This window comes from Colobus angolensis, unplaced genomic scaffold, assembly GCF_000951035.1.
Source record: "Colobus angolensis palliatus isolate OR3802 unplaced genomic scaffold, Cang.pa_1.0 Scaffold143, whole genome shotgun sequence".
Classification (NCBI taxonomy): Eukaryota; Metazoa; Chordata; class Mammalia; order Primates; family Cercopithecidae; genus Colobus; species Colobus angolensis.
This window is the reverse complement of record NW_012114522.1, coordinates 2,044,603-2,058,620: the sequence shown is the minus strand read 5'-3', so window position 1 is coordinate 2,058,620 and position 14,018 is coordinate 2,044,603. Positions and strand designations below refer to the sequence as shown.

The following is a 14,018-nucleotide window of genomic DNA, read 5'->3' as shown; positions in this document are numbered from 1 at the left end:
GGAAGGGGAAGGGAAGGAGAAGGGGAAAGGGAAGGGGAAGGGGAAGGAGAAAGGGAAGGGGAAGGGGAAAAGGGAAAGGGACGGCGAAACGAAAGGGGAAAGGGAAGGGGAAGGGGAAGGGAAGCTAAGAAACGAATGAAAGCACTCATAGATGGAAATGGGGGACATGCTCCTCAGCGATGTGCTGCGTCTCAAAGGGAAAGCTGCTCCCTCTCAACTTCTGCTCAGGGCAGGCAGGACTCACCCATGTAGTAACAGAATAGACACCTTCCTGGGAATCAATAAATTTTTATTAAGTATCTTCTTAAAGTCAGATACTGTAACAGCCATACTTTATGGAAGACATGACTGATACAAGCTCACACCTCTTGGGCACTCATATTCAAGTTGGAAAGACAAATACACACACAAGGAACTACTAGGAAAGGTGATGAACACGACACCAGTGCAGGCAGGAAAAAGGGAGAAACAAGTTTTAATTTGGGCACAGTACTCTTTATATGCCTAACACTCACTTGGAAAGACCTGTAAAAATACTGACTTAACAACGACCACCTATAATGGGTTCAGCACTACGCTAGAGGCCAGGAATTGAAACACGAGAAGACCCAGTGTCTGAGCCCCAGGAGCTGCAATGGAGAAAAGAACTTTGGTAGAGAACTGCAAACAAACAAACAAACAAACAAAAGCAAGAAAGGAAAAGGATAAATGACACATGCATACACAAAATCAATAGATAGGTCTAAAGCAAATTAAAGAGCTGAAGAAAGAATTCATGAATTGAAAAATATCAGGAGATTCATCCAGAAGGAAGCATGAAGAGACCAGTGCCAGAGCTCACTTGGCAGAGGAAGAGAGGACAGGAAATCAGGGGAAAGCAAACGGTCATCAATAGCTGACATATTTACTATGCATCAGGCACTCTTTTGAAATATTTGATATCATCTCATTCAATCTGCACAACATCCCATAAGGTCAATACCATTAGCACTTTTTTCTACAAGGAGGAAACTAAAGTAAAAAAAGCGTAAGTAACCTGTGAAAGGTTGCACGTTTGGTAACAGGTAGGGCCAGAATCAAAAAGCCAGTTTAACTGTGGAGTTCATACTCATAACCACCTATGACAAAGGACCTTGCAGGATGGCCAAAGGAGTCTGATTGTGACCAGAGGCAGCTGACAGATGAAAGAGTCTGAGCAGGGAAGTAACAAAATTACTTCAGAAGTGAACATTTCAGGCCAGGCGCAGTGGCTCATGCCTATAATCCCAGCACTTTTGGAGGCCAAGGCGGGCAGACTGCTTGAGCCCAGGAGTTCAAGACCAGTGTGGACAACATGGCAAACACTCAGCTACACAAATAACCTAGCTGGGTGTTGCGGTGTGCACACATGTAGTCCCAGCTACTAGGGAGGCTGCAGTAGGAGGATCACCTGAGCCTGGGAGGTCAATGCTGCAGTGAGCAGTGATCACACCACTGCACTCCAGCCTGCGTGACAGTGAGACCCTGTCTCAAAGAAAAAAAAAAAAGTTAATATTTCATGTTGCCTCAGAATAGGGTCCCTATCCTGCTTTCTCATCTGAGTAACAGGCCCCATCGCCCACCCAGGTTTCCCCAAGCCACCCACGTTCAAACTGCTACCAAATCCTTCAGCCCATCTTCCAGACTGGCCAGGTGAGCTTTCCAGAATGCAAATCTAATCGTGTCATACATGGCTTCATATACTAAGAGAATTCATATAAAAGTACAAATGAATTGTACACTTTAAATGGTGAAGTGCATAGCCTGTGAATCACATCTCAATAAAAAGGTTGAAAAGAAAAATTCTCCATCTCATCCAGCAGATTATCTCCACAGAGTCCTCAAGATTCTCACATCACATCATCCAGGCACTGCCCCTCGGACCCTCCAACGCCCCAGTCTCTCACTCAACTGGTGTGGACTCACTTCTGAGGTGCTCTCATGAGGCTCGGAGGCTCTCCACAGCAGCACGTAGCAGGCTTTCTTATTGCCTGTTTTTCTGTCCTACTCACTGTGCATGAAAGAGATGACACAGCAGACCCAAGGCTGCTCTCTCTAGAGGGGCCTGCTTGCAAGGCTGGCCCTGGCTGGCCTCTGGGAATGTGGATTTCAGAAGTGCTCCCATCATTCCCTGATGGACAAGGGTGGTTCCCTGTGCCTGTACTGTTTATGTAAACAACACGGTTGTGCTGAAACCCTGCCTGTCCTGGAATTCTGGTGTGTGCTAGGCAGAGGGTGCCTAGAGGACCAGACCCAAGTAAAAACCCTGGGCACTGAGTCTCTGACGAGCCTGAACAAAAACATCACTCAGAGCTTGCTGCGTTTTTATTGCTGAGGAGAGAGTGTGCTCTGTGTGACCCTCGTGGGAGGGACAGAGCACACAGAAGCTGGCCTATAGGTTCCTGCACGTTCCGCCTGTGTCTTCTCCCTTCCGACCTGCCAGTCGGGCTGTGCATCCTCACTACGGCTGCAGTGCATCCTGCACATGAGGAAGAACCACCTGTCTGGTGAGTCCTTCCAGGTAATCTCCAAACACTGGGGTTGCCCTGGGGACTCCCAACACACGATTCCATTAGCTCCTTCAAAGCTTTATCTTTCTACACCTTGAGGCCAACAGAGAACTTGGCACAAGTGTAAACCCTCAATGAAAACCTGATGAATAAATAAGTTTGTAAGTTAAAGAACAAATAAATATATTTTAGAAAGATAGTAAAATTAAAGACGGTTTAGAAGCCAAGACACTGTAAGAAGAAAAAGCAGGCGCCAGAATGAGACTCACCTTTGGATGACTGTATCCTCAGCAGAATGTTGGTTATCACTGCCTTTTTCTCCCTGACAGTTGAGGTTAGATATTCATGGTCCAGGAGTTCAAGAAAGAGACGAAGTTCAACTATTAACTCTTCCATCGCTGACAACAAAAGGGAAGAAGGGTATTATTAGACCCAGTGATTTGTAAATATCTAAGTACGAATGCTGAGTCCTACTCGAAGCATTTCATGTTTAGCTTGATCACTGGATATGGTATTCTGACCTAAAAAACAAGTTTGCTGAAAGCAGGTCCACTAAAAGATTCAAGCATCTTCTTCTTAACAAATGCACTACGCCTTCCCTTCTGCTTTAAGGCAGCAAAATTCAACTGGGAGAAGCTCCAAAGCCAGGCTGCCAACAGATGGTGTCACAACCCAAAGGCCTGACATCATCATTTGGTGTCAATTTCATGATATTAAATTTCAGTGTCAAGAAGGAGAAGGGAGTTTAAAATGCCAAAGAGTTTTCTAATAACCAGTAGAGCATGGCTTCAGAAACTCAACACCCAGGTCTGCTTTTGTGAAGCTGGCTCCAGCCCAGGACGACTGCGAGCATGTTTATGCAGTTAGTACAGAGCACGCCAGATGCCAAGGCCGGTGTAAATACAAGTTCAGGTGCTGACTTCCCACCATGCCTTTTCCTTCTAGGACAATGGTCGCCTTGATTTTTCCTCTGATACCCGCAAGACTGGAATACTGGCTTAGGTCAGCAGTTTGTACATGATGATCTTAGCCTCTGGGGATGTAAACTCCTCCTTTCAGGGAGCCCACAAGGCCCAAGGTGCAAGGCCCAAACTATTTTCAGAATGCTAAGACATTATTCACCTTTTTCTGCATTAATGGTGTAAATGCCAGGGTAAAACTGCTAGCATCTTAGCACAAATCAAGGCAGTGACACCCAACTATCCTAGCGGTCACGATATCCTTCACCATAACAGTTTTGTTCTGTTAAAAAAAAAAAAAAAACTACTTGGGCTGGGTGCAGTGGCTCACGTCTGTAATCCCAGCACTTTGGGAGACCCAGGCAGGCGGATCACCTGAGGTCAGGAGTTCAAGACCACCCTGGCCAATATGGCCATGTCTACTAAAAATACAAAAATGAGCCAGGCATGGTGGCATGTGCCTATAATCCCAGCTACTCAGGAGGTTGGGGCACAAGAATCACTTGAACCCAGGTGGCAGCGGTTGCAGTGAGCTGAGATGGCGCCACTGCACTCCAGCCTGGAAGACAGAGTGCGACTCCTTCCAAAAAAAAAAAAAAAAAAAAACTCCTTCGTCTTTGACGAAGCAATAAAAAATCATTGCTTTTCTTAAATCTCAACCTTTGAAGACACCCCTTTTTTTTTCCCCCCCCCCGAGACGGAGTCTTGCTCTGTCGCCCAGGCTGGAGTGCAGTGGCGCAATCTTAGCTTACTGCAAGGTCTGCCTCCTGGGTTCACGCCATTCTCCTGCCTCAGCCTCCCGAGTAGCTGGGACTACAGGCGCCTGCCACCACGCCCAGCTAATTTTTTGTATTTTTAGTAGAGATGGGGTTTCACCGTGTTAGCCAGGATGGTCTTGATATCCTGACCTCGTGATCCACCCGCCTCGGCCTCCCAAAGTGCTGGAATTACAAGCGTGAGCCACTGCACTGGCCAAGACACACCTGTTTAACGTCCCACTGAATGACATGGGAAGCACACATGAAGCCCTCCTGCACACGAAGTCCCACAGCCGTCTAGAGAAAAATCACTCTTGTGAGTGTTTGAGTTCCAAGCCACCCGAAGCCACCTGTTGTACTCAGTACTATCTTTACTGCAAACTGCAATGACTGAGACTTGAGTACCTGGCAGACATGTCCTCAAGAATGAACATATGAGCTCATCACTTGAAGGTAAACAACTGACAGCACTTGTGGCCAAGAATAGAAGTTGAGCTTCCAAGTAGAAAAAGAATTTTTGAAACTTTGTATCCACCCCATAGGCGCTTACTGCCTCCTCATACTTGAGGTTTTTCTAACGAGATCAGCAGTGACACGAACGAGTGTGATTTATATTGCATAATGTAATGCTGACATTTATTTGGAAGATCTGCACAACTCAGTGAACCATGATGTTACAAAATCATATATGGGTAAAAGATCCACCTAAAGTGCAAAATAAACTAAAATATTTTAATGTAACAGAGGATGGCATGGCTTCAGATGCCACATCACAACTAACCGTAACCGTTAGGAAACTGCCACTTGTCAAGTTTTGGTGTAATATCAAAGGGCATCTATAATTTTCTAAAAAGGCTACTGAAAAATTTTCCAACTGCCTATCTGTGGGAGGTCAGACTTTCTTCTTTTTTCCTTTTTTTTTTTTTTGAGACAGAGTCTCGCTCTGTTACCCAGGCTAGAGTGCAGTGGTGTGATCTTGGCTCACTGTGAGCTCCACCTCCTGGGCTCACGCCAATCTCCTGCCTCAGCCTCCTGAGCAGCTGGCCCTACAGGCGCCCACCACCATGCCTGGCTAATTTTTTTCTTTTTTTTTTTTTGTATTTTTAGCCAGGATGGTCTCGATCTCCTGACCTCGTGATCTGCCCGCCTCAGCCTCCCAAAGTGCTGAGAATACAGGCGTGAGCCATGGCGCCCAACCCAGATTTTCTTCATGTACTTCCACCATAATATCTCACACAGTCTGAGTGAAGAAGTAAATATAAGAATCGGCTATCTTCTAAGCCAGATACTAAAGATACTTGCAAAAGTCTAAAACAATGCTACTCTTCTAATTATCGTGTTTTGGTAAATGCAGTTACTTTTCATAAATATATATTATTTATGTTAATATAATAGGTTTATTGATATTTTAAATGAATAAATATCTTAAAATTTGCCAATTTTAATTCTAGTATGGTAAGTACCTACAGCTATAATCACATAAATAAAGGTCTTTAAGGTCTTCAAAATATATTTTGAGACCAAAAAGTTTGAGATCTGCTGATGTAGGCAATGACTTTAAGCTCCTCATTCATGTATTCATCACTTAGCTATTGTTAGTCATACAGGTCATGCATCTCAACCGACAAAAGCATAATGAAAATGATTCATGCAAAAAACCTAAGCAAAAAAGTTTGAGGGCAGCCAAATCCACTATTCTGTAAGTCTGTAACATCCTTCAGGATTAAATATCCATACTGAGGCTGCCGTCTACCACCAAGACTCTCATCATTTTAGGTAAGGGGGACAGAAATGGTAAATAAGCTTAAAGTAGGTGGATGTGGCACCAGCAGTTCACCGTTCCCAGCTAGGCAATTTTCCCTTCTATGAAATGAAGAAGTAAGACTAAGTACGCCTTTTATTAAGGTCTTTTTCATTAACCAAACAGTTTCTTGATTCTAAGCAATCTCATCTATACTTTAAAAACGAACCAGGCATGTTGGCTCACGCCTGTAATCCCAGCACTTTGAGAGGCTGAGGCAGGAAGATCACTTGAGCCCAGGAGTTCGAGGCTGCAGTGAGCCAGGACTGAGTCAATGCACTCCAGCCTGGGTGATAGGGACCCTGACTCTCAAAAAAAAATGGGGGCGGGGGGGTGGGACGAGGGGCTGATAGCATTATTCAAAATAGTCAAAAGGTAGAAAATGAATAACAAATGAATGGATAGATGAAATGTGGTATATACATACAATGAAATATGATTTATCCACTAAAAGGAATAAAATTCAGACACATGCTGCAACACGAACAAACCTTGAAAATATTACGTTAAAATAGACAAAAAGAGGCAAATATTACGAGTCTACTTACATGAAGTACTTAGAGTAGTCAGATTCATAGAGACAGAAAGTAGAACAATGATTACCAGCGGCTAGTGGTGGGGAGAAGGTAGGGTTATTATTTAATGGGGTTCAGAGTTAACAGTTTGGGATGATGAAAATGTTCTGGAAATGGATGGTGAATATACCTAACGACACTAAATTTTAGACTCAAAAAGGGTTAAAAAGGTAAAATGTATGCTATGCATGTTTAATTTAAAAAGGAAAGAGATTTCGCTTGGGTTCCACCTAACAGCATGGAAATATCGGAAGAGAACCTACGGATGCATCGATCCTAACCGCCACCTAAAACCTGTGCTCCCCCTACAGTGCGACCATGAGGCCTCTGCACAAAACCCTCCAGAGCCTGGCAGTTTGTCATGGCCCTGGCCAAGGTACCTGCCCATCCTCTCCTCTGAGAACAGCAGCCTCAACCACAAGGGGGACTCTCAGCAACCGCTGCTATACTGCAAGGCCCTGCACACCGCCTCCCACTACTAGGTTATGGTTAATTGGACAGTCCAGTTCCAAGCTGGTCAGTCACATCTTCCATTCCTCTATCTTTTGCCTCAAGACTAAGAAATAGGATTTGGTTGGGGTGGTCTCTTGAACGGAAAATGTAGAAAGACAGCAACCAGGGCAACTGCAAGTACACGGGTGCAAAGGACAGAAGCCAGCACCGGAGGACGAACAAACAGAGGTGACACCCTCAGAAGCTGGCACACTCAGAGGCAGGCAGCCCCGCGAGACAGAAAGCATCTCAGACACCGACCATGCTCCTGAGGCTTTCCCGGGCCTGTTGTTAGTTACTCAGAAAACTGGACTGCACTTGAATTCCAAGAAATATTTGTATCCTTCTAATACATTTTCATTTCACTGTGTTGTTAAGCTAATCTGGGTGGTTTTCTGTTCACCTGAAACTGTAACCAAAAGATTCTCAAAACACAGCTCTCTTGCGCCTCAGAAAGCGAAATGCTCCCATAGCAGAGTTCTAATTGTTAGAAAAGCTCCTCCTTTTTGGGATCTTCACAGACTAAATAAACCATATTTTTTACTTGACAGTCTTTTTCCAAATACTTAATGCTCATCCCTCTTTCTTCCAGCCTTCTCTAATTAAACACCCCAGTTGGCTCCCCCTCACTGAAGTCTTCCTTAAATTACCAAAATCCATCCCTCTTTTAGCAGCTGCACTGATTACTGGATACTTAGTGACCTTAAGGTTTATTTGGGTTTTTGTGGGTTTTTTTCCCTCAAGGCAGCTAGTCAACTGGTTAAAGGCAGGTGTCATCCCGTGTTTATCTCCAAACACCTGACAGCAGCCTAGCAGCACAGTGTGCACTGAAAGCATGCAGAGGTTTTCGAATGAGTGACTTCTAGAGGAGGAGAATGACCGTTTTCTGACAACCGATCCTGTGAAAGGCATTGAGCTGCCATCTACATATGATACCTCATTTGATTCTCACAAGAACACAGTGAAGACGCACTGCACCCCATCTACAGCAGAGGAATAAGAACTCCAGTGTGAGCTTTTAGTTCGCTTTTCTTTAAGCGAATCCTCACATAGCAATTACAAGTGCCAGGCACTGTTCTAAGCCGGTTACATACACGAACTCATGTGCTCTTCACAACATTGCTAGAAGGCAGGTACTGTTATTAATCCCATGTTGCAGGTACAGAAGCAGACACAGAAAGGTTGCCTATGGTCACCGAGCCTCTCCAGTTGAGAATCTGCTCACAGTCATACAGCCAGAACATCAATAACACAGTAAGAATCTGAACTCAAACCTGAGTCCAAAAGTCCTGCTTTGACCATTTCATAATAATAATTCCACAGATGGTTTTCAGAGATAACCCTAGTCTGGTGAGCTGTTATATCCATTTTGTATTTAAAAAGAGCAATAGTGTGACCAAATAAAATTTAGTTCGCAAAAAAATTACGAAAATGAACAAGCAATGTCAACACAGGCTACAGAGTAACCTTAGAGAGTAGCACAATTCTTTGTTGCGCTGCCCGGCTGCCCACATCGCCAGTTCCCAGGACGCAGGTGCAGCTCCTGGTGCGTCTCTGTATCTGTGCCGGTGCCTGACAATGTGCAACATAAACCAAGTGCTCAGAAGACATACACGGAAGCAGTGAGCACAAACACGCATGGCTGGTGGGCATGGCGTACCAAAAGCTCACCCCGGCGCCAAAGCAAGAGGGGAAGTTCTTGCAACCAATTCTCCATTTTAAACTGTTAATACAAACATGTCTTTCCCCTTAAGATCTAAGGGTAATAACCAACACACACTCTGGAGATTTTCCTATAAATAAAGGTCTGGTGAAATATGTGTGCCTGAGCAGGGGGTGGCATCGTACAACTCCAGTCTGTGGACACGCAGCAGGTGTAGGACACCCACGTCTCCTCTCCGCCCTCCAGAGCTATTGCTGTTGCTTACCAGCTGTGCTCTCTGGAAGATCCAGGAGTCCAGGCATTCGGATCCAGTTTCCATGGATGTACTCCGAGAGTGGGCTTCCCCTTATGCCACCCCAGACTTATCTTCACCATCCACCTTCCACTGCCCAACACAGGCTCTAACCTTCCATCAAGAGGAGGAGCTGCTTCTCCAAGATCAAGTACAACACATGCCCTTGTTTTCCTCCAGGGCCTCCAGCCAAATCTCCCTTTACAATACAGGCTCTCCTATTTTCCCCTAGAAAGTACTGTGGCCTCTGAAGCTCCTTACCCATGTTTAATAGAAAACTCTGGCTACCGTTAAGTACTGACCGTGTACCAGGCAATAGACTAAGTGCTTTACAGATATCTTGACTAATCTTCACAGTAACTTTTCAAGATAGACACTGTTTTCACCATTTTACAAGTGGAAAAATTGATACTAAGAAAGGTTACATTTTTGCCTAAGGTCACACAGTTAAAAATAAGAGCAAGAATGGGAATCAGAACCAGCTGTCACTACTTTTTATACCATAACACTGACTCTCTCAATTTTGGTCTCAGTGGAATAAGCTCCTAATGCCTCTTAGGTTACATCCCTCACAGGTTACATTCAAATAACCTATCTCCCACCACACAGGACAGGCGAGCTACACCCGGTATATCCCTCAAGGTCATTACTCAAATGGTGTTTGACATGATTATTTTACTAAGAGTTCTTACATTAAAAAATGAAATCTCTGAATTGGAAGAACAGCTATAGATAGTTCACCCAACTTCCTCAATGTACTGAGGAGAAACTGAGGCTCGGGGAACTGGAAAGACTGAAGCAAGGGCCCAGCCCACTCAACTCTCCCATCTACACTGCCCAAAGACTGGCCAGAGGGTTCTGCACACAGGACAATAAGCAGTCACATTCCAACATCCAAAATAACTGTCTGCATTTTATCTCAGCTGAGCCTCACAATCTTATCATCGTTGAGATATTACAGACGGTAGGAATCAAATGAAGAGAGGTGATGTGGCTGCCCCAAGGCCGCAAGCTAACAAGAGTCACATCTACACTTAAACCACCTCCTCCGTTCCACACCCCAGCCCTAACACCTGCTGTTCTGTTCTGGACAGAATGGCGAGGTCACCGAACACAGCCTGGCATCATCATGGACACAGGAATCAATCACTGAATTCCAGAAAAGAAATGTTTTTCCCCAAACACCCACACCAAACAAAAGATCTCACCACAGAATTTAGCATTCCCAAAGCAACGGCAAAATTACCTGGAGGCATTTCTGGATATATTTTATGCATTTGAAGAGCAAAACTCCCTTCTTCCTAGCAAAAGGCCTCTTTGGACTAATTAATCCTCTGCTTGCTTGCTTGTTTTCCTTTTTTTCTTTTTTTTTTTCTTCTTTTGTGAGACAGGGTCCTCTCTGTTGCTCAGCCTGGAGTACAGTGATGTGATCACATATCACCCTCTCCCTCCCAAACAGCTGGGACTGCAGGCACGCACCACCACGCCCAGCTAATTTTTTAAATTTTTGGTAGAGACAGGGTCTCACTATTTGCCAGACTGGTCTTGAACTCCTGGGCTAAACTGATCCGCCTGCCTCGGCCTCCCAAAGTGCTGGGATTCCGGGCGTGCGCCCCGCCGCCCAGCCTTTCTGCTTTCTCTCACTCAAGTAGTGTATCCCACAACCCTAAATAAGCAAGGGAAACAAGAAGTAGAACTAGACATCCCAGGAGACAAAGAATCCAACAAAGCAAACACACTTCCTGCTTAACCAATCCCTTCACTATTTACAGCAAATCTCTGGCTCAGGCTGGGCAGTGAGTTCATTTATTTCAACAAAATCAAAGAAACGGCTTATGGTTTGTGGGAACCAAAACTACTTTAAAGGAATTTTCTTTATTTACCTTCATGACTCAATCACGGATTTGAAAACTAGGAGGGACCCTGGGACCCAAATGCCTTTTTTTTTTTTTGGGGGGGGGGGGGGACGGAGTTTCACTCTGTCTCCCAGGCTGGAGTGAGTGGCGCAATCTCGGCTCACTGCAACCTCCGCCTCCCGGGTTCAATCGATTCTCCTGTCTCAGCCTCCTGAGTAGCTGAGATTACAGGCACCTGCCACCACACCTGGCTAATTTTTGTATTTTCAGTAGAGATGGGGTTTCTCCATGTTGGTCAGGCTGGTCTGGAACTCCTGACCTGATGATCCGCCCACCTAGGCCTCCCCAAAGTGCTGGGATTACAGGTGTGAGCCACCACACCTGGCCCCAAATGCCTTTATTTCACAAGTGCAGTAACTGAGGCCCGGAGAAGAAAGGTGGCCTGAAGTCACAAAGCATTGGTAAAGGGGTAAGAGTCGGGAATGGGGTGACCAGACCGCCAGTCAAAGGGTTCCTTGCTGTTCACGGAACTGTCTTCCTCACATAGGAACTGCAAGAGTGAGGAGCCTAAAGCACCCTCTGTCTCTGCTCTCCTACAAACCCGAGAAAGAAATGTCTGCTGTTACTGGCTCTGAGAAAACACTCTTAATCACCCATCACTTCCTGCTGCATCTGAGAAACGCGGGGAAAGTGGCCACGGGCGACAGGCTCTGCAGAGGCTGCCACATCCATATTCCCCGCAGGCTCCACACTTCACTGATGTGCAGAACACCTACTGCTGTTTGCATCCTGAATTACACTCAAGGGCCTTGCTACAACCAAGACAGCTGCCGGTGGCCTTTTTATTTCCTTTCTATTTTTATCTGTGACCCTTCCCGTATGGTTCTTCCGTTCAAATTCCTAACCCACTACAGAAACTCCCAGGACCTAGACCTAGGCAACTCCCCATTATCTAATCTAAATTGGGGGGTGGGAACAGTATCTGCACTTTCCCAATTTTCCTGCGCCCTCTGTATGTCCCCGCTCCCCTGTCTAGTCTACACCACTCATCCCCCAGCACTCCAACCTGCTGGCCCTCATGGGGTGACCCTCTGACAGTGCCCTCCACTTGAGTCAAGGCTACCTCTCCTGCCAGGCACCTCCACATGGCATCACCTCCCTGACCTCCCCTCACCCCTCCGAATTCTGCCAATGCCAGTGAGCACAGCTCACATCCCATTTCTTGGTGAAGCCATCCCTGATCATTCTGTCCCTGCCAACGCCATTCATTTGGCCCTCATCCTCCACGGCTCCTTAGAAACCCGGATTCTGGGCCAGGCACGGTGGCTCGCACCTGTAATCCTGATACTTTGGGAGGCCGAGGTGGGCAGATCACCTGAGGTCAGGAGTTTGAGACCAGCCTGGCTAAGATGGTGAAACTCCATCTCTACCAAAAATACAAAAATTAGCCGGGCGTGGTGGCACACACCTGTAGTCCCAGCTACTCGGGAGGCCGAGGCAGGAGAATCACTTTAATCCGGGTGGTGGACTGCAGTGAGCCAAGATCGTGCCACTGCACTTCAGCCTGGGTGACAGAGTGAGACTCCATCTCAAAAAAAAAAGAAAAAGTAAAAGAAACCTGGACTCTGTCACCACATAAACCCGGATCCACATCCAGCTGATTCTTCCTAGTTGTGTGACCTTGGGTAAGTAGTCCCCCCAAATTATCTTATCCTTAAAGCGAGCTGGATATTATATATCTCAGTATCATCATGAGGACTAAATGAGCTAACACGCATGCATAGCCAAGCATTCCATCAGTGGTAACTACGACCGTCATTATTAGCACAGGTTCATCTTGTTAGAACTTCACTTTAAGACATGGGATCCACGAATGCAGTCAATAAACACGACCCCCTACCTCCTGTCCTCTAAAACTATGGAACTATGAAGTCCTAAAGTAAGTCCCACACCCTCCACAAGAAAAGTCATGACAGACTCTTCTGTGCAGCTCGATGCAGATACGCTTGAAACTAGGTTAAATAGGTAATTAATTTCATAAGAAATTTCATAAGAAAAAAATAATTTACCAGAATTACCCTCACAAAAAAACAAAAAAACAAAAAAAAAACACCAGACCCCGGTAGTTTTACAGGGGGATTCTACTAAACCTTAAACACCAAGGCTACTACATAAATTGTTCCAGAGGATAAAATACATAGAAAATAACCACATTCTTTCTTTTTTTTTGAAGCAAATATAAATGTGATATCTAAACTGAATAGAGATAGCACAAAAAAGAAAAACAAAGACCACTTTTATCAGTGCAAATATCCTAAATAAAATACTGGCAGACAGAAGCCAACACATTAATACCATGCCCTTAGCAAATGAGATTCACTCTAGAAATGCAGGCCAGGCATGGTGGCTCACGCCTGTCATCTCAGCACTTTTGGAGGCCAAGGCAGGCGGATCACGAGGTCAGGAGATCAAGACCATCCTGGCCAACATGGCAAAACCCCATCTCTACTAAAAATATAAAAATTAGCTGGGCATGGTGGCGCGTGCTTGTAATCCCAACTACTCAGGAGTGAGGCAGGAGAACCGCTTGAACCTGGGAGGCGGAGGCTGCAATGAGCCGAGATAGAGCCACTGCATTCCAGCCTGGTGACACAGCAAGACTCCATCTCAAAAAGAAATGCAAAGGTGATTCAATACTAGAAAATCTACTAACAGGCCAGGTGCAGTGACTCACACCTGTAATCCCAGCACTCTGGGAAGGCGTAGTCTGGCAGATTGCTTGAGCCAGGGAGTTTGAGACCAGCCTGGACAATATGGTAAAAACTCCATCTCTACAAAAAATACAAAAATTAGCCAGATGTGATGGCCCACACCTGTAGTCCCAGCTACTTAGGAGGCTGAGGTGGGAGGATCACCTGAGCCCAGGGAGGTTGAGGTACAGTGAGCCATGATCACATCACTGCACTCCAGCCTGGACAACAGAGTGAGACCCTACTTCAAAAAAAAAAAAAAAAAAAGAAGAAGAAGAGAGGAGGAAAGACAGAAAATCTACTGATATATTCACCATATTAATACATCTAATGAGAAAATAATG

General features: G+C 45.4%; 1 protein-coding gene across 2 annotated transcripts in view; it reads right to left on the bottom strand.

Annotated features, from left to right (window-relative positions):
- The window catches only part of AFAP1 (actin filament associated protein 1), a 131,618-nt gene that overhangs the window by 115,177 nt on the left and 2,423 nt on the right, over nucleotides 1-14,018 (bottom strand). The window contains exon 2 of one of the 2 annotated variants that reach the window (XM_011935395.1): nucleotides 2,798-2,926. In XM_011935395.1, the coding sequence (XP_011790785.1) occupies nucleotides 2,798-2,924 (127 nt within the window). In that variant the 5' untranslated portion in view covers nucleotides 2,925-2,926. Of the gene's footprint in view, nucleotides 1-2,797; nucleotides 3,195-14,018 lie in introns of those variants that run through there. The other variant, XM_011935394.1, reaches the window with a different exon arrangement.